A 20,941-nucleotide genomic window follows, 5' to 3' on the forward strand; every position below is an offset into this window, starting at 1 on the left:
CACAAGGCACTCCACAAAACCGGCCCAGCCTATCTCAACAGCCGACTCTCCTTCTACGTACCCGACAGAAAACTCCGCTCCGCTGACCACGCCCTGGCCACGGTCCCACGCATCCGGAGAACTACTTCCGGAGGCAGATCCTTCTCCCACCGTGCCGCCAAGACCTGGAACACCCTCCCCCTCCACCTACGCCAAACGAAGACCTGCTGACCTTCAGGAGACAACTCAAGACCTGGCTCTTCGAGCCTCCTCCCCTCCCCCCCCCAGCGCCTTGAAACCCGCCCGGGTATGTAGTGCGCTTTACAAGTTACTTGATTGATTGATTGATCCCACTAATTTAAAGACTGCCACAGAACACTACACTAAAGTACTGACCTAAAAACAAAATGACCTAAATGTTGTTACATACACTCCAAGTAAACGTACAGGGTGCTTTCTATACATTTTAATCAGATTCACGATAGGTGGCTATTCCAATTCAAGTTCTTTCTGTTTGGGATCAACCTACTTAATTAATGTCTAGAGATAATTGCATTCTTCTGCAAAGGCACCACATCTACACAGTTTCTAGTCTAGATTCATTACAATGGAAACCCGGCGAGAATGATCAGTGGATGTTCTCCAAAAGTCAACTGGTACACACACCATTGTGACTTATTGATCAGCTTGGTAAAATCAAAACCAATTGAAAGACTTAAAGTTCAGGAAGGTTGGATCACACAACGTAAAAGTGTTTCAATCAGAGGGCAAATTAGTTTGTTCATCCCAGTTTATATCCTTTTGGAAAGCATGGTAAAACTCTACAGCACTACTGCTGCATTACATATGCTAGCAGAAGGAAAATCCTAATGTGCCTACCCTTTGAGGATCCTCAGCTGCAGTTATTAATGATTACAAACACAACATGCCTGGTTTGAGGAATTCACTTGATCTCAGGCATGGCCTGTGTACGTTGCAAGATCTATCAGTATTTTTAAGAGAGTAGTAAAGCCAATCATCCTGTAAAAAGATCACGTTACATGACCAGCTATAGTTAACCAATATGAAACCTACCAATGCCGACCCAGCTAACTAACAAAGGTGCATTTCTAACCTTAGCAGCACATCTCTACAAACCCATGGAGACCATTGGAAATAGAAAAGTTTGAACTGCTTGGAGGAAAATGACTGATGCAAAAACAATGGGCGATTTCTAAACAATAATATAAATTGATGTAGAACTGAACAAAAATAGATAGTTGATAAAGACAACCAACATAATAGCATATACCCAATGGGAGCAAAGGGGCGACTAGGAGTCAAAACTCAAGACTTATGAGAGTGGGCTCTCAGAAACAGTTTAGAATGAGAAAGTGAGCTCCAGCGGATTCTCTAATTGACTTGCAACTTAAACCAGTCGGAGATCCTTCCTTAGCCTTCCAGCGGAATTCAATGGTGCCTGCTAGCTTCTTTCACTGTAGTGGTTAGCTCATTAAGTCCCCATAGATGAATTCTAGTAATGCCCTTTATATGGCTTAGTATATTGCTCATCTGGCTTTCTACTGGTCTGATTCTCCTTCCATTTTGGGTGAAAAAATATCAGGCCTCAACTACTTAGTTGTCCTTTACTCCTGTGTTTAATTATTATTTTGCTCCTGCACTGTAGGAGACAAATCCAGGGTTCACAAATTTCTCAGTATTAGCTCTTCCCATAGCCTGGTTTGTGCACGGCCCATATAACTGCAAAGGTTTGACAATTAATGACCTGTTTGCAAGAACCTCTGTCTGGGTGCTAAACTGCATTTTACTGCATTTGTATATATTAAAATAACTTGAGCGTAACAGGAAATTGCATTCTCAAGTGGTAGACATTGTTATTAATCATGAATAGTTGGAGGAATAAGCATTTGTTCATTTGATGGAAAAATACTTCTGCCATCATCATAGGACAGCAGCTCAGATGGACTAGTCAAAGGCATCATATCAACACAAGGAGCATACGAAAGGGGTTCCATGGCAAGTGATGTTCTTCTCAAGCAGATCAAATAGCTGATGTCAATGTTCTTCAGTGTTCTCTAGCAAGTATGAATCCAGACTATAACGCATACACTAATTACAAAAGCCGTCCTAAAAGTAAAAAAAATAGCTAGAAACAAAATAGTTTTTTAATACTTCTGCTGCCCAATGTATAGAGGTCAGCTTGGCAAAAACGTATGTATACAGCAAGTCTAGTAAATCCTAGATTCGCAAATTGAAGTTCAAGCACCCACAGTCATATTATTTAAAGAAGTACCAAGAATTGAACAGAGTGTGCTCTGATGGAATTAAGGAAGACTCTCTAAGGACGCTACATTATCAGCTGCGGACTATGCTTGTTCAAACATATTTCCTAGGTCACACTAAACCGTTATCACAAAATGTCAGTAAGAAAGGGAATGACAAATATGCATCCCAAACGTGTTCGTACAACTAGAAATAGCAGACAAATGGATTTAAAATTATCAGAATATAAGTCAGAACGTATCAAACGTCAACATTATTCACAAACAATGTTGGAATTCCATGAACAAGAGCTTCAATTCTTTTCCCAAGCACCAACCAAAACAGTTTTTTCTTTTTGGTTTTGGGCTGGGCTCCGCCAAAGTTAGGGGGAAACTTTGTGCTGCGCCTTTGCTACGATACCTTGCCAGGAGTCCATCAACCATCGAAGCTGCTGCTACTGGGAGTAAAGACCTGAAGGACTGTATATTGCTGAGGCTGGATCAATCTTTGAGGAATCTGCTAAACAATACTGATCACAAATCAGAGTGCCTGCGTACAATGGAGGCCAATGCATTTTCTCCAATGCAGAAATCAATATCAAATGGAGACACCCATTCCATACAAAACAATGCTCCTCTATCCCTTTTTCCAACCAGCTTTATTAAATATGGTCATGAGGTGAAGGTTTTAATCAAAGTGGTTCATGGAGAGCATGGTTTCTCAATGGCATGCTCACAAGACAAAGGCAGCTCCTCCAACCCTGCTTGACAATATTTAGGTGATTAAATATCCACAAGTGAGAGGAATCTGAAAAATGGTTGGGGTGCACTTATCTCCGCATCAACTGTCCAGTCCTAATCAAGGGGACATCTGACAGGGTGAGAGGTGTTTCACTTGCAGTGCGCATGGGTGGTCTGGTGACAGGTTGCATATACATTAAGGCACCCTAAGGATTTAAAAACAAAATGTAAAAAAGAAGAAAAAAAACTATTGTAGCAGGATGACAGGAAGGTCTTTTTCCATAATAGGACACAGATGTTTAACAAAATCACCTTGTAGCACAGACATCTTTGCACCCAGCAGTTATGCCTCATGGGAATAGTTAAAGAATTGGTGCATTAGTGTGCGTCCCCAGGACATCCACTGGATAGGTGGTCATTTGGACCACTTCACCACACACACAAAAAATCCTACAGGCAGATGTGACATCTCGGCTTCCCTTTCAAATACAGGGCAGGTTGCTTCCTGTATAGTAAAAGGCAGACCAGCAGGTTCAAACAGCCAGTCCAAATGTCACTACTGTTCTGCCGACAGGATATGTACGAGTTTATAACTGCCCTTCGGACAGCGCATTCATTGTAATAAGGTACACTGACCCAATCTCTGCTCGGCACATGCTGTTCAAGGGTCACGAACGTAGACCAAGGCAGTGTGCCCCAGCTGTACCTGGCCCTAGCTGCTCTTCAGAGGAATTAAATATCTGTTGCTCACTCCATTGTGAAAATGTTCTGCTATCCATATGCAAACAGGGCGAGATCCGACTAGGGCAATATCATCAGTGACGAAAGGCAGGACCTTTAGCATCAGTTGCTTGGAGTTTAGAATCCCTATTTTGAAACTTCAAAATTAAACGTTAGTGGCAAACGCTGCAGAAACTCCACGTAGCTTTAGATATCATACACAAATGAATACGTTATTACTTAACCATGCTACACTGTTCTCCAAGAAAGCATTTCTCTATCCTTCAGTTATTCAAGAGTTTCAGGAACAGGAGGTAAGAAAACCTCTAACTTTGATGGCAGGCAGACGTGCGAGTTCCCCTTTCTTGGGAATATTCAAGTGGTTTAATAAGACAAAAAAATTCAACGTCGAAGCGTTACTTTAAATGTCCACTTTAACAGTGGGAAAGGGAGCATTACATTACGATGTTTAGCCCTCTGTCAAAGGCAAATAGCAAGCACTAGCAAAATGATGCATTATGCCTTACAGTAGCACCTGTGCTTTATTACCACTGTGTGAGACTGCAGCATTTCCAGGGATGCAGTACTAACAAGGAAGAGGGCTTTTAGCAAAAAAATATTTTCAATGAAGTAAAATAAGTTAAATATTTTCTGCCAGTGCGCCTTCGGAAAGCAACCATTCAAATGAACGCAATGGAACAAAAAAAAAAAAATGTAGCAAAGCAACAAGTCTGCGCAATATGAAAGTGGCAAATTCGTATTCATGAAAGAAAAAGATATGAATCCCTTATGAGAGGTTGTATTACATCACATTCATAACAGGAACACCATTTCACTGCTAATTAACCCCAAGTGATCACAACCGATCACTGGAGCTGCAAGCTGCAGTTCCACTAAACCTTTGGTCTCAAATGTTGATGTTTTTAGTGGGTTTTCTTTCTATTAATGCTTGCAGCACAAAGAGGTTTGCAATGGTTCTCCTGATAGAAAACTTAAAAGGAGGGTTTCTATTTTACTAGTTACGATTAAGCTAAATGAACAACCTTTTAAGAAAACTGTAAAACTTCTTTTTAATAGGCACGCTTGAACGCAAATCGGAGTCAAACTGGAATGATAGACAATAGGCCTCGTAGACCTATTGCCGATGTCAATGCTTTTTGCCAAAGTTGTGCAGCTGCAAAAAAAAAAAAAAAAAAAAAAAAAAAAAAAAAACAACCCCATGTTGTGGCCATTATCGCCGGATGGGTCATTCTATAGGCGAGTGGTTATTACGTATGCATAAACATCGATCACCAGGCATGTGCATGCCTACGGAAAAATGTGGGTGAGCTTTTCTTTATCTACCCAAACTGCCACTTACATTCGTAAATTGAAAAAAACATTAAAAAGGTAAATGCACAAATATGCTGTGCATCAAGTGGAATGCCTAGCAGCAAATGGCAGCTGCCAGGCCATCCAAAACAAGCATTGGCATAGCCAATACGCCTCGCCTTTGGGACCTTATAAGTGTGTAGCCATGCAACAGTTGATGTTGTTGCACTTTGAATATTGTGCTGGATAACTAAACATTTATAAGGTTCCAAAGGCGAGACGTATTGGCTATGCCAATGCTTGTTTAAGAATCTTTAAGCTCAGAGATTGCTTGATAACTATGGCATTCGGCTTTTTGCATATCAACAGGTTCTTATTCGAAGACAGGGATAGACCCAGTCGCACAGCCTCCTTTTTTGACTGGATTGCACAACTGGATTTTGACCGCATAGAGAGATGTTCCTTCCATGCTTGGTCCACAAAGTCAGTGCTTCTCAAGCTCAGCCTTATTTGATAGAAGCCATCTGACTTTTAGTCTGAATGGAAGTATAGCCAATGTGTGTGTGTTGGAAATGGCCCTTTTTGCAGGGTTATCCCTAAACTTTTTGCTTTTTCATCCTATTTTTTCCTGACCTGTGTGTGTTGGTTTTAGGACTCTGGGCACTTTACCACTGCTGATCAGTGCTAACGTGCATATGCTCTCTGTGTAAACTGTGTTTTGATTGGTGTTTCCATGATTGGCTATTTGATTTGTGTGTCAGTCCCTAGTAAAGTGCACTGCGAGTGCCAGGGCCTATAAATCAAATGCTGTTGGTGGGCTGCAGCACTGGATTGTGCCAACCACGCAAACAGCCCGTAAAGTGTGTCCAAAGCCTGCCATTGCAGAGCCTGTGTGCAGCCTGGGGCTGCCATGTCGACTTGGCAAGTGCACACACTTGCAAGTCCCTAAACCTTCCCTTTTCTATATGGTAGTCACCCCTAAGGTGGGCCCAAGGTACCCCTGTGGGCAGGGTGCATTGTATGTGAAAGGTAGGACATGCCCTGGTGTGTGTGGCATGTCCTAATAGTGAATTACAGCCATTTTCGTTTTTCACTATTGCAAGGCTACCTTTTCTTCAGAGGCCAGAATGGGCAGTTTGATTATTACATCTTATAATCCTAACTGACTCAGGGAACATGGTAGAAATTCTAATTTAGTATGCCTGAACTCAGAATGATAAAATACATCTTTTAGTAAAGTTGGTTTTAACATTCTGTGTTTGAAAATACCACTTTTAGAAAGTAGGTATTTTCTAGTCTAACTATCCAACCCTGCCTCTGCTAGGTTGTGTATTCCATGCCTGGAGTTTGAGTGACAATGCTGGGGAATTCCAGGAGACAGGGTGAGTCTGCCCAGTGGTGAATAGAGAGATCCGCATTTAGATGGGAAGGAGGAGTTGCACCTGAGACCTGAATAGGACTGTGCCTGCCCCCGACAGTGCTGGCTCCACCCCCTGTGGCGCGTCTGATGTCTCTGCCCTGCACTGTGAAAGGAGAGACGGAATCATGTCAACAGAGTGCTCCAGGGCTGTGCCTTTCCTCCACCTCCTGTGGGGCGTCTGATGTCTCTGCCATGCACTCTGAAAGGAAAGAAGGAGTCATGTAAACAAAGTACTCCAGAACTGGTTAGGACTAGGCAAAGACCCCTCTGCCCTCAGAGGACAAAGGATTTGGTGGTATAAATATTGGGGCCCAGAAGCCAGAACTTTAGATTACTTCTGAACTAAGGAACCTGCCAGGAAGAAGGACCGGGCAAGCTGGAGGAGGAGTACTGCCCCTATGCTGCGTGTTGTTGAGTTGGCCTGCAGTGGTTGCTTCGGTCTTGGATAGGGAAAAGACTGGACTGTACTTTCATCATCCTGCTGTTAGAATTTTCTCCAAGGGCTTGAAGTAGAGCTTGCCTTCTGTTGGAAGTCTCAAGGATACAAAAGACTTCACAGACCTCGCTGGAATCAAGGAACCTGCCAAGACGAAAAGCTGCCAGGAGGAGTACTGCCCCTTTGCTGTGTTGTTGCTTTGTTGGGTTGGCCTGCAGCTGCTGCCTTGGGCAGTGAAAGGACTGGACTGAACTTTCTCTACTTGAGCGGAGTATCTCCAAGGGCCTGAACTGAGCTGGCCTTCTGTTAAGAAGTCTCAGGGACTGCAATGACTTCACCAACCTCTGGGTACCGCTCTTGGAACCCCTGTTTCAGTTGCCACAGAGAAGAGGGAACCGCGACCAACTCAGTCACCGACTCCATCGCTGGCCTTGTGTCCTGAAGGCACCGCAGGCCGCACCGACTCGCCCTGCACAGCAAGCCTTGGTCTCACTGATTCAGTCACCGAGCCGCTGCCTGCACCGCATGAAGAGACACCGCAACCTGCATCGCCTCGCTTCACTTCGCTGGCCTAGGCTCACCGACACGGTCGCTGCTGGTTCGACACCCGTGACCGACTCATCACGCACAGCTGTCCGGCTCGGCCAGCGCCAATTCCCGCCAACCGGGTCTGTCGCTTGCATCGCAACTTGCCAGCACCGCATCGAGCACCGTCTCACCCTGTACCGTAAGCCTTGGTCTCACCGACGCTGCCTACATGATCGTCACCGAGCCGCTGCTCACACCGCATCGAGGGACACCGCACCTTGCACCGTGACCACGACGAACGCCACAACCGGCTCGGTCACCTGCACCGCAACCTGCCAGCACCGCATCGAGCACCGGCTTGCCCTGCACCGCAAGCCTTGGTCTCACCAACGCCGTCTGCACCACCGTCACCGAGCCGCTGCTCACACCGCATCGAGGGACACCGCACCTTGCACCGCTTCCATTTTGCATCGCAACCGCAACGGATGCCAAGACCGACTCGCACACCCGTGTGAGCCGCACTAAGAAAGGTACTGTGAAAGAATCTCTCCCGCTGTTGCTGGCCCGTACCGACGCGATCAGCGGGAACTGCAAGACTGTTGTTTTCAGCATTGCGGTAGGCTCAGACCGAGCTACCGACTCCTACGAACTGTGTTTTTCAACGTATTTTGCAACTTATAGACATTTTGAGAAGTAACAATTTCTGAAGTACTGTATGGTGGATATTTATCGTATTTGGTCTTGTTTATATAAAAATATTGGATATTTTTCTAAAACTGATGTGGTGTCCGTTTGTAGTGCTTACATTGTATTACTGTGTTTTGTGCAAATGCTTTACACACTGCCTTTAAGATAAGCCTGACTGCTTGTGCCAAGCTACCAAGGGGGTGAGCAGGGGTTATTTTAGGAGTGTAACTCCCTTGTCCTGACTAGAGAGGTGGTTTCTACCTGGCTTGGGTGCAAACCGTAGCCAACCAGAAATCCCATTTCTAACAGTGTGCTTCCAACACTGCCATTGGGAAAGTTGCTGGAATTTTAAGTAATGATTTCTAAAAGGTCCTCTCATATAGTCCTGTGCACTCACTTGTCAAGCCCCCGTATATGTGCTCATATGTGATTTGACTTCCAACCTTTACTTGGAAAACCTTCTTAATAAAGATAGAAGCCTGTAACTGTGCTTGTGCGCCAGCCTGATACGTCTGATGGTTTGTATATGGGATTTCCATTTTAATGTTTTGTCGATTATTACCCCCCCCAAGTACTTGAAGATTGCCACTTGCTCGAACTTCTTGTGGTTTATGAAAATGTAAAACTTGTTTTCACATTAACTCCTGGAAAGCTTTACCTTGGTTTTGCCTGTTATTTGTTGTACAGTAGTTTCCATAGCTAGTATTATAGCCCTTAGAATGAGCCCGTCATTAGAGGCCCCTTTTTAGTTACAGAGATGTACCTGCAGCCTACGCCTAAAGCTTGGGGAGAGAGCCTTTACCAATAATGGCCACTTGTACAAAATATCTCCAGCGCCTTACCAAGTGATATCAAGTGATATAGTCCCCAAAGCCAGAGTATATAATGCTATATCAGCACACTGGAATGTTGGAAACAACACTGAGGATTATAATTAGGCCTCACGGTTTTATGGTGTTTATATTTGTCATTTCCGTCTGTATTTATCCATATTTCTTTTTTTGCAAATTTTACCTGTATTTATCCATATTTATTTTAGGTTTGTTGAAATAATGAATCTGAAATGTGTATATTTCTGCATTTATTTAACCAGTTAATGTACACTCATGCCTGAACGCCTGATAGTTTTCAATGATATGTACACACTCGGATGATAAAATTTGCACATTTTAGTACCAAGGTTGTGTAAATCTACTGCTGTTTAAGGCTCTTTACTAAAATTACTTTATTTTTTAATACCCAGGCCTGTCAATGTGCACAGCTACTGGTCTGGAAGTCATGACTGACAGCATTTAGAATCACTCAAAATTAACCCAATTTCCGTTTTTGTCCACATTTATAAATAAATGTAGACAGGAAAATAAATGGTTTTCTGTCTGTATTTATCTGTAAAAATCTGTAAAAACGGAAAACAGGGAGCCTTAATTATAATGTGGCAGAGGTCATATATTGACTGGCCCACGGCCTTTGTTTCCTTTGTTCCAAAGGCCTCCTTTTCTCAAACAGATCTCAGTTGATAGATTGTTCTGTTACCATTATAGCCCTCCTGCCTTGGACTGGATGTACTTTTGTGTCTGTCACTCACCCTCTGTGCCACTCTCTCTCTCTGTGGCGCACACTCTAAAGCAACAAGGGAACAGCCAATCTATACAAAAACTCCCCTGGTTTTGTGATGCACCTCCCTCCTTGTATAATCTGCCCAAAAATTTAAACCAAACACAGAGCCTTATGCTCGCACTGTGTGCAACTCTACTGCCCCTACTGTTTCTCTAGGGGCGGTTAGAATAACCAAAAATACACTTATATCAACTGTAGGTTGCACCACCTTACAAGAGTCCATAGAGAAGTAAATTTACAAATGTCCGACCAGTGTTGAAAAAAAATGAAAAAATTCTTTATTCTTCTTTACAATGTTGACAATTGTACAGCAAACAGCCAAAGCGTTTTGTTCTATGCCAAGAACTTCATCAGGGCAAGTCGATTAGATGTTTCAAATTTTTGACCAAAATATGCATACGTGGTCATCTAGTGTACTCCACTGATCATTCTCCGTGGCCTACCGCTTTTCTTTAAAAATAACTGCAGGCAAAGACTAATTAAGTCTAGTTATGCCTGTTGATAGAACTACATATGGCCCAAGTCCAACTCGGAAAATAAGCTATATAGAGAGCTGATGTGCCAGAAATGTCCGTTCCCACGCTGCACAGCAGACAGGTTATTTGATATACGCGCGAAAAACTCACACACTGTCTCACTCAGGGACTGTATATTTAACAACTAGTAAGTGAGATGGCGTTTCATAAATTATAGTTGATATACTTTCTAAGCACTGCTGAGTTTTCTAAGATACTTTAAGATGTGGAAACCCTCGCTTATAAGCAATATGTGTTATTGCGCATGATATGTCACAAGCAGACTGCAGGAAGGCAAAGACATATAATTTTCACAACGAGCATAGAAAAAGGTTAGAAATGCAACTTCACAAATACGTGTCGTAAATTGGATGATTTTCATTTAGTAATTAACCATCGAAATCGCATTTTCGGGCCACTATTTTCCTGTAAACCACACTAAAAATTAGAAGACACTATTAACATGAATGTGCATGCTCTTACTGGTTTACTGAGGAAAGGGAACCAAGGCTCAGCATAAGACATAATTCCCAAGTGATAAATGGAGAAGTCAGAAAGCAGAGCGCATATAAGCATATTTTGCTGCCCTGCCATCTTTTACATAGACTTTAAAAAACTCCAGATTTGTAAATGACCAGTCACACTTGACAGTCGCCTCATCTTTTCGTTATAAATAAACCAGACAATATAAATCTACCTTAATGTTGTACTGAGCTATAAATCAGAGAGCAAGGAAATATCACGCATGTTATGGATGTGTAAACTACCGAGCATAGTGTTGTCATTACAGTTTGACTAATAATCATACCACATTTCAGGGGCACACCTGCTCCAATGTCGGTTTGTATGAATATGTGATAAATATTTTCTAGTGAAAATTAAAATGCCCCAATAACACCTAATATTGGGTGTACTAATAAAATATAGATACACACGTTTTACTAGAATGCATAGCTCAACTTTCTTTTTATTACCACTGTACAGTGAAATTACTGATAAAACAATGTTTACAGGCCTACAGATTCTATTTTAGGATCAATATATATGTGTTTAAAAACAGATAGAGGTTAGTTAAGGTACAGCGAACACAGATACGAATTAGCCCCTACATTTCCGAGTTATGGATTGCAGTAGACCAATCCTCACATCCTTGCTATGTTTTGCACTTTGTAGATAGACTTTTTTTGGCATTGGCTAAGGGGTGTACTGAGCATTGAAAAACCATAACTGGTGTGTTTCCGGGATTCTTCGGTTTTGTGCTCTTCAATCAATTTGTGATAAAACAATGGGCACAGACCTATAAAACGGACATCCGCAACCTCTAAAGACTAGGCTCAGGTGAAATTTAAATTGTGCTGCTTAATTTTTTTATGTTTCAGGAATTTTCCGTCATGCTTATTTTGCAAATTTTCCAGCAATAACTAACGCCACAACCACACAATGCATAATTACGCTGATGTTTGTGGCAGGATAATAGAACTGGTGCATCGAAAAAACACAAACTTCCAGAACACGAGCCGATTTTGTTAACGGCAACTGTGTTTCATATTATTTTTATGCACAAAAGTGTCCTTGCTACAAAAATTGACACGAAGGCTCATTTTTCACATAAAATATACTACTAATTGACAGATTTGCATCTCACTCCGATTTGCATAGCTTTCACGAAATGTCACGCACTTATAATAAAATCTAATGAAGTTAATTTTGCACACCCCTACTCAAGACTTGACATGTTTGTGACCATCACTCACCCGAGATTTTACCTCTCCAACACAAATGGGTAACAACTGTTATGGTGGCACCAGTAACACACTTAAGAGCCTACATGGCACGCAATTTACTTTCTATGTCAAACCCAACACTTGTCTGATGGAGCCCTGAGAAGTTGCAAAGTTGCTTTTTTATAAGCAACATTCTGTTGATGTTTCTGTATTCACTTTCACATCCATGAATGATGGCCTCTTGTTCCGTTACATTTCCAGATGACCTGTTTTCCAACATACTCATATGGGTAGCATTAATCAACGCATTCCTTCCAGGTTCCCCAATATATTTTTTTTGTGGAGTTGTATGCTGCGCGAACTAGGACCAGAAGTATAGAGCGCTTTACATGAGCACCAGTTACGTTACAGACGGACACATTCATTTTCTTTTTGTTAGGCATGGGAGATTAGGTGATTTGCCCAGAATCACAGAATGTTGAGCGACCCTGCCAAGACTCAAACCCGGCTCAAGCATCTGGTGATTCTGGGCAAATCATTACATCCCCCCCCCCCCCCATCCCAAAACAAATGGGTCGGTAATGCAACAGGTGCTCATGTAAAACACTTTCGGGTGAGTTCTCGCTATGTAAAACTGTAATAAAAAATGCCTTACGAAGAAGTTTTATTATTTCGCTGAGTTACGAAAAAAAAAAAAAAAAAAAAAAGTTGGGTGTTTAACATCACGCCTTTCTTTCAGATGCTCCGAAAGTCTTCCCGAGGTGATCGTTCTGCTGCGTGCGCAGACGTGTGAAGTGTTTGTGAAGCTGCTTTTGAAGTGTCGTTCCGCGTGGCTGCTGCTCGGGGCTGTAGACGAGCGCGTGTTTACAGAGGGCCGAGGGTTCCTTCACGCACTCATAGTTCCCCTCAAGTGCTCGCATGCGAGTGCTAAACTGTTTGCCTTTCTAATGAAGTGACCTGTTTGTTTGCGGTATGGAGTATCAAGTGTTTAATCAGAGCCCTGAGTAAACCCCGGAGTAGTTCAAACAAGTTAATGGCGTGAGTGCACCATATTAAAGTTAAAGCTCGTGAAAGTACAATTCTAAAATGTTTTAGTGCACTTGAGCGAGTCACTGCAGTCATCAAGGCTCTGTTTGGTGTGCGGCGAAAAGTGAAAGCAGCACAAATTAACGCGAGACGCAGCGGGGAAAGGACGGAGGAGCGTTCAGAGAGCAAGCGAGAGGAAAGACAGATGTCGCCTGATCGGCCGCTGAAAGCTGGCGGCTGCGCACGGGCGCGTAACCGCAAGCGCTAGGCCAGCAAAAGCGTGGGAAGCAATTTTTAAAGCCCACTACTAAATGTCTCGCAGAGCAGCACATGCGCTGGCTCAGGGGGGACATAAAAACCAAAGTAAAAATAATTTAACTGTCTGTGATGTGCGTGTGGGGAGACATGGGCAGGCGTTGGCTTGGGTAACACGGAAAATACAGAGGAGAGATCAAAAAGGAGAAGTGTGGGGCTATAAAACAGGCACCAATGGGGTTTTATTCTTGCATGGTAGATAAAATGCCTCGATCAAACTATCAGCACTCTTCTGGATATTAACATTATTACAAGGGGAAAAAAACTCTAATTGCTAGAAGGGAAATGAAGACCACACATATTGCCAAGAGGAGTGAGGTCCAGAGCACACTAATTACAAGTACACACACAAAGAAACTTTGACAAAAATGGTCTTAAGACATTCAGCTGAAGGTCCCAAAGGGCTCAGCTGTATGTGCAAGTAGAGAGACTAGGCTAAAGCCTCCCCCGGATTCGTTCCTGCAATCCTACGTTACTGCCGATTAAATCAATAGAGCTCTGACACAGCAGGACAGTATTTTCTACAATGGAGACCCACAATTTAAATAGTTCCTTACAGGTTTCTTTTGTACCATCGCTCTTCAAAAAGGGGTTTGTTGCAAGCGGATTCTGGAGTGCCTTTCATAGAATTGTCAATACAAACACATTTCAAGTAATTCGTCATTACTAACAAGAACAAGTGAAATAATGTGCATGCATTTCACAGACTACACTTACCTTGTGAGAGTAATGAGGATCCATAATTCTTGCTAAACCAAAGTCGCCAATTTTCACTACCAGATCTTCAGTATTTATGAAAAGATTAGCTGGTTTCAGATCACGGTGCAGAACATTTGCTGAATGGATATACTTGAGCCCACGTAACAACTGGTACATGAAAAGCCTGGCATGTTCCTCTCGTAAGGGACCTTGCTCTAGCAATTTAGCCATATCTGTCTCCATATACTCTTGAACAATGTAAACTGAGTTCAGCTCTGTAAGGGAGTTCACGTCATCAGTCAACTGACTTCCGTTGGGACCAAGAATTTCAAACACTTTCACAATATTATCATGGTCAAGTCTTCTGATGATTTTGATCTCCCGTAGAGCATGCTTAACACTCTGCGGGTCTGTGAGAACTATTTTTTTGACTGCCACCCGTTTGTCACAGTCATTGTCGACAGCTGAAAAAACGAGGCCATTTCCACCATAGCCAAGAGGTTTTAAGTCCATATATCGAGAGCCCAAATCAAAACCATGAATGTTCATAAGACTGTCAAATTTTTCAGCCATTTTGAAATTTTTCGTTTCAAATTGTAAAACTTCGGTAAAAGCTTTGGGATAATCTTCAGCACTTATTTTAGAACTTCATGAAACAGGGACAACTAATGTATGTGCAAGATGGTCTCCAAATATTCTCATTGCTTTTTTTATCCAGACAAGCTTCACGTTTCCCATTAACGAGCACTCCAAAGCTCAAACTGTACCTCGCAGCAATTACAGTACTCGTCGTTATTAAAAAGGTGCAGCATCTTTGAAGTCATCAAGGAGAAAAATCATAGGAAATGAAACGGAATGAAATGACATACTGTATTCTGCACGAGAGGACAAAACGAGTTAACATCTAACAAAAACGTGAATAAATATGCACACAGACTTTTCTCAACATCCTCCTCACAGTGCAGATACATTCAGTGTTGGACTGGTCCTGAGCAGCGGCATTCTATGGAGCTGGTAAACACTATGGATATATTTTCCTCCTTGTCCTATTTTTCTTTTCTTTTTCAATAGGATGTTATGATGGCACTTGATTTACTGAAGATACCTTAGGTCAATGATCAGGTGGCTCCAGCTCACCACAATCACAATCAAAGCTGCTATCCATTTTATTCCTTGGCTACCTAAAACAAGAAAAAAAGGGTGTGGTTACAATCGTGTTTACTTAGTAACTTGTGCGGTACAAAATTAACTGAATGTAGGATACAACAATACAAACAGAAATGCAGGCACCATCATTTGCCGCCACCCTAGGCCCATTATATATTGCAACTGACTGAATGTCCTCCACAGGTGTTATTTACTAAGCATAGAGGGAATTACGAATGGATCGGATGGGGAGGAATGGAGGAGACTTATGCTAATCTATATATTTCCATAGGCAGGGGGAAAAGATGGGGAGCAAGAAACGTTTCCTTCAGAAACTGAAGACTTTCTTGAGAGAAGAACACTAGGGACTTGTGGGGCGATGTAAGAGGGGATGAATAGCGACGCTTTCCGCTATTGAGGAAATCAGGCCTAAGGAATTACATTAGCCATCAAACTGAATTAGCAAACTGAGCTCAGTTCTATTGAGTGAAACAACCAAGCATTTGTAAAAGCACAACTGCCTCCAGAGGCATCTCGGCGCTAACACAAACAAAAGAAGGAACCTGGTCCATCCAGAAAAACACTTAAGACTGCATGAACAGCCATTTTCAGAAGCTGTCTGAAAGTAGCAAGGTTGGCAGCATGCTTTAGAGCGAGTGGAAGATTGTTCCATGCCTTTGCTACGAGAACAGATATAGATCTGCCCCCCACCCTAGTCTGTAACCTGAACTACGGGATAGCTAGAAGATCATGACAGGCATATCTCAGCGTTCTCGTGGCCGATATCAGAAAGGAATTTGGGACCAGTTGAATAATAGGCCCAGTACGTGTTGAAATACCGATCTCGCTGCAACATTTTGTACCATCTGTAACTTCTGGATCAGATAATTAGGCAGACCCAAAATAAAACTAGTGCAATAATCAAGCCTTGAGGTGATCAGGGTATGACCAACAGACTTCCTTGCTGAAAAAGGTAGAAAGTCAGCAAGCGTTTCAAAAGACTTCAGCACACAAAAAATAACCCCGACATGGTATTTACATGGGGGGTAAAAAGACAAATCATTATCCAACTTGACTTGTCACAGGTAGGGTTTCGTGCAGATTCATCAGAATCGTTTATCGAAGGATTTTTAGCACGCTCCTTGCCAACTGCCTGGCAAAGGTTTCATAACATACCAGGTGCATTTGTAAAAGCGCACGTTCACCCCAGCAACGGGGCATCTTGGCGCTGAAATAACAGATGAATATTGTTACCCAACTCAATGGTACTCATTTTATCAACCTCAAATGGATGAAAGGCTGAGTGGACCCGTCGGGATTTGAACCCGTGACCATGAGGTCAAACACAGGCCCCTGCAGTGAATGCATTAGTCCACTGAGCCACCAGACCCGTCATAAAATTCAGAAAATTATAGCTACTCCCACGCCCCCCTCTTTTTTTTTTTCTTTTAACTTTGCCATCCTTTGACAGACCTACATGAATCTCGACATACCAACAAAGCTAAACACATTTTAATTTTCCTGGGAAAAAAGTCAACTGCTACCAAATTTACAAGCAAAAACACCACCTTTTAGATTTTGTGAAAAATCTACTTTTTTCCCCTCAAAACTCAAACGTATTCTCATCCACTATTATCCTAACAAATCTTGCCCGGCCTCCAAACCCCCTTACAAACATATTTCCCCCTCACGTTAAATACATGAATTAGAGCAAAGCTGAGAGCTCAAGACAGTGGGAAAAAAATTAATTGAAGCTTTACACCAATTGAATCTCTTGAACATGCATTCTATGAATAAGCAGGGTAAGTAAAAAAGGAACACACACAAACACACTGAAAAACCAAATGTTAAAGGGATGTAACAGTTAAGTGAAATTGTTAGTTAAAATATACTGTTCTAAATTAAACAACTGAAATTCACCATTATAGTTAACTATTTCTTGTGCCCTCGCTATGCACAGTGATATCAAAAATGTTATAGAACAGGTCATGAGTGATGTAATAAGCGAGGTAATTAGTGCATGGCAAAGGCGTGAGTTACAGCTATCCTACAGCATGAGTTATAGTTAATTGAGACAACTATAAGTTGTGAATTTCAGTAGTTTTGTTGGTTTAAAATGGTATGTTTTAACTGACATTTTCATCTACCTATAATGTTTAACCTGTTTTTTCCAATGAATTTCTAGTTTTTTTTTTTTTTTTAATGTAAAGTAAGATGTTCACCGTGGTGCATGGCATTGGGCTGGTGTAGTGCCTGCCAATCATTTTTCTGTTTTTTTGTTTATTTTTTGGTTGCTCTGGTCCCATCTGGGACACCCATAATTTATATTCACTTTGGCACAGCAGGAGGGGGGGGGGGGCATACTGGTTGCCAATGGAATACAGCTGTTATTTTAGGGTGGTTACCACCTGGGTCACTCACACCCTTGCTAAATCTTGGAGGCAATGTGAGGGGGCTCAAGGCCCCCGCGTTTCAAGAGGACCCAGACATTATTTCACCATGGATACCCTGGTGCCATCTAAGGAACCAACACCTTTTCTAAATGTTGGGGGGGGGCGCTGGGGAGCTAAGCGGCCCTTGACAGCACTCATGAATGAAAAGGCATTTCTAAAGCGCATGGCTACCAGGGGGCAGTCCAGCGCAAGTAGCGGTGCAGCTTCAACTCTGGGCAGTATTAGGGAAACAGATAGGTTTTTAACTGCTTTCGAAAAGTCAGGTAGTTTGGCTCAAGGCAGATACCGAGGGGCAAGAAATTCCACAATATAGCAGCATTGTACGAGAAGCGACGCCCTCTGCTTTGTGTTTTTTTTTATTTTTGGGACTACCGCTAATTTATTATCTGACCTTAAAGACCTATTAGAGCGATAGGGTTGAATATTGGAGATGATAATGGGCGGGCCCTTGCCTGAGGGTGCTTTATGTGCAATACACAGAGCCTTGAACTGGATTTTCTCTTGGATAAGGAGCCAATGAAGCGATGCAGGCTTAGCTGAGAGACGTTTGGAAGTATTCGTGAGCAGGCGTGCTGCAGTTTTGCACTATCTGCAATTTTTTTATGATTGTGAGTGGGGCTCCCAGATATAGGGCGTTAGCGTAGTCAAGGCGTGATAAGTTCAACGCTTGGACCAGCAATCTTCTGGCAGAGAAAGGTAGCAAGGAGAGGATCTTTCTTACCATTCTTAAATCCCATAACAGGCTGCAACCTTACGTGCTTGCGCCTTAAAATCAAGATTGCGGTCCAGCCATACACCCAAGCTCTTGATTTATTCTTTTGGGGAGGGTGGTGGCCCCAGACAGTTAGGCCAAAATGAGCTTATGCTCAATGTAGTGGAATTACCCAAGAGCATCAGCTCTGTCTTGGCTCCATTAAGTTTTAAATAAGAGCTGTCCATCCAACTCAACACCTTTTCAAGGCATAAGGCTAACCCAGAGTCGGAGTTATCCAGTTGATTGAGCGAGACCACCAACTGAGTATCAGCGTAGGTAATGATGTGAATGCCAAAAGGTGTTACTACTTCTGCCAGGGAGCTCATATAGACATTAAATAGAGTGGGCCTCTGGGAAGATCACTGAAGAACACCACATCTAAGAGGCATTCGCTTTGAGGTGATTTCATCTTCAAAGACAACAAAAGAGCGGTCCTCTAAAAAGGACTGTAGCCACTTTAACGCTGTTCCGGCAACTCCTGCCTTCCTAAGTCTTTGAATTAACAAATGATGGTTCACCGTATCGAAGGCTGCGCTGAGATCTAATAAAATAAGAGCAGTGCAGACCCCCAAAGGGTGATTACATTCCTAAAGGGCAGGTACTCCTCCCTTTTTAATGGCACAGCAGCACTGTTAAAAACAACTGCCCTTTTAGCACCAGATGTGTTTGTCCATCTAGGAATCCTCCCACTAGGACATGGGGTCAAGGTATCCTTATCCTGCAACCCAATATGTTTTTTTCAAGATAGGGGAGTTAGTCCCCGAGACCTAAAATGGCTGTTACATGTTTGTTGATGTGGTGGCAGCCAAACAGATCTTATTTTTAGGTCTGGTGCATCAGCTCATCCTTCGGGGCACAATATAAACATAAATCAGGGGTCGAAAATTGATAAAAAATGTACTAGAACTGCAGGTCTAGTAACTTGAAAAATCTACTCGACCCAACTAAAATGTACTTGACCTCTGTCTCTGAAAGCTGAGCAAAATGTGACAAGATAACAAGATTTAAACGCATCTTTATTGTTCATTCACCTTGTGAGCAATAAAGATGCCTTTAAATCTCGTTATCGTCACATTTTCTCCGCTTTCAGATACAGAGGTCAAAAATCAGTTTGTCTTCCTACTCTCCGGAAAGGGCGAGTAGGCCTTAAAAATAACACGTCCTGATTAAAACTGGCTCGCCATAGGGAGCAGGTGAGTGGATTTTTCTAGCCCTGTAAATACATTAATTTCTCCAAAACTCCTGAACAGATTCACACCAAATGTCAAAAAGCATGCTTTTTTAATCAAGTGCTAGCTTTTGCCAAAAGTTGGTGAACTATCATATAGCTGTTTTGGAGTGTCTAACTTTCCAATAGAAAACTGCATAGGGAAAATACATTTTCCTAGCCCTTGCATCACGAGTTACTCAGAAACTTTCCAGAAATATGTGACTTTTTGGAAAGTATCATGAAGATTTTTCAAATAGCTCTTAAGTTACAATCAAATCAAAAAATCTATTTCCTATGTAAACCTGTTACTAATTCCAACTACCCAGTGGTGACTGCCACTAGGTAATTTAAATATATATATTTATTTTTTTCAATTCCATATTGACTTTTTTGGGGTAGACACCCCATAACCCACCTTGTTCCTAATTTACTCCTAAATTCCCCTTACCACTACCCATCCCTAAACCCTAAATTTACCCTCACCATTGCCCACCTGTAAACCCTAAAATTACTCTTCCCTCCCTTTACCACTACCCGCACCTAAACCCTTTTTTCAAATAACTTAATTAGGCTAGTTAAAAAAAATACTTACCTTTGTAGTAAATCCACACATACTTACCTGCATGGTAAAGGCACTTTGTGGTAAAGAGTTTGTTGTAAAGGCGGTTTCCCTTTAGTGTGTAACTCTTAGAAGGCCATGAAACACCTGTTTATAGTACAAAATATTTCCATAAACAAGGGGGGTTTACTAATGTGGATTTCTCAGCACTCAAGGCTGAAAAATGAGGTGAAGAAGATCCATTTACCCGCCAAGAATCCTTTTGTGAATTCCTGAAGCATAAATTCAGTATTTCTGGCTGACAAGAATAGTACCCCTTAGTCTTTGACTGACTTTACTGGTGGACTGTTGTCTAAATGCCTTCCTTGCTGCGGAAACACAGAAAACTGGCTTCCAAATCTCAGGTAGAGGAGGGATAACCTAATTGGACTGCATTGGTGCCTAACCTAGTTAGGCACCAATGGATACAATATGGGCAGGAGGGTAGGCAGAGAAAATGCCAACATTCTTGTTTTGTAGATAAAGAATAAAAAAATCTCTTACTGTTTTGAAACATAACCAAAATGTCATACATTTTAATTAATAATGTATAACAAAAATCTATTTTTGTTAGGGTGGAATGGAAGATTTGCTCCAGTCATGTTGAAGAGCAAAGAAAATACTAAGCATATGCCCAATTGATACATATGGGTGCGAGAACCCATGGGTTTTTTGTGGGAGCAATGCTGTGTGTTCAACATGGACTAGGAATATTCGACTAAGTCTAACGTTAAATTACTATGGAAGTCTGCACACTTGCATCATACCACAGGGCTAAGCCTCACATGTAGCCCATCAGTC

The 20,941-nt window shown here is 42.2% G+C and overlaps 1 protein-coding gene across 3 annotated transcripts in view; it reads right to left on the reverse strand.

Moving 5' to 3' along the window:
- Window positions 1–20,941, reverse strand: part of MAPK6 (mitogen-activated protein kinase 6) — a 224,615-nt gene that overhangs the window by 46,938 nt on the left and 156,736 nt on the right. For all 3 annotated transcript variants that reach the window (XM_085644181.1, XM_085644179.1, XM_085644180.1), the window contains exon 2: window positions 13,998–15,160. In XM_085644181.1, coding sequence (XP_085500307.1) covers window positions 13,998–14,552 — 555 coding nt within the window. In that variant the 5' untranslated portion in view covers window positions 14,553–15,160. The remainder of the gene's footprint in view (window positions 1–13,997; window positions 15,161–20,941) is intronic.

Source organism: Triturus cristatus, chromosome 3_1 (assembly GCF_964204655.1).
Source record: "Triturus cristatus chromosome 3_1, aTriCri1.1, whole genome shotgun sequence".
Lineage (NCBI taxonomy): Eukaryota > Metazoa > Chordata > Amphibia > Caudata > Salamandridae > Triturus > Triturus cristatus.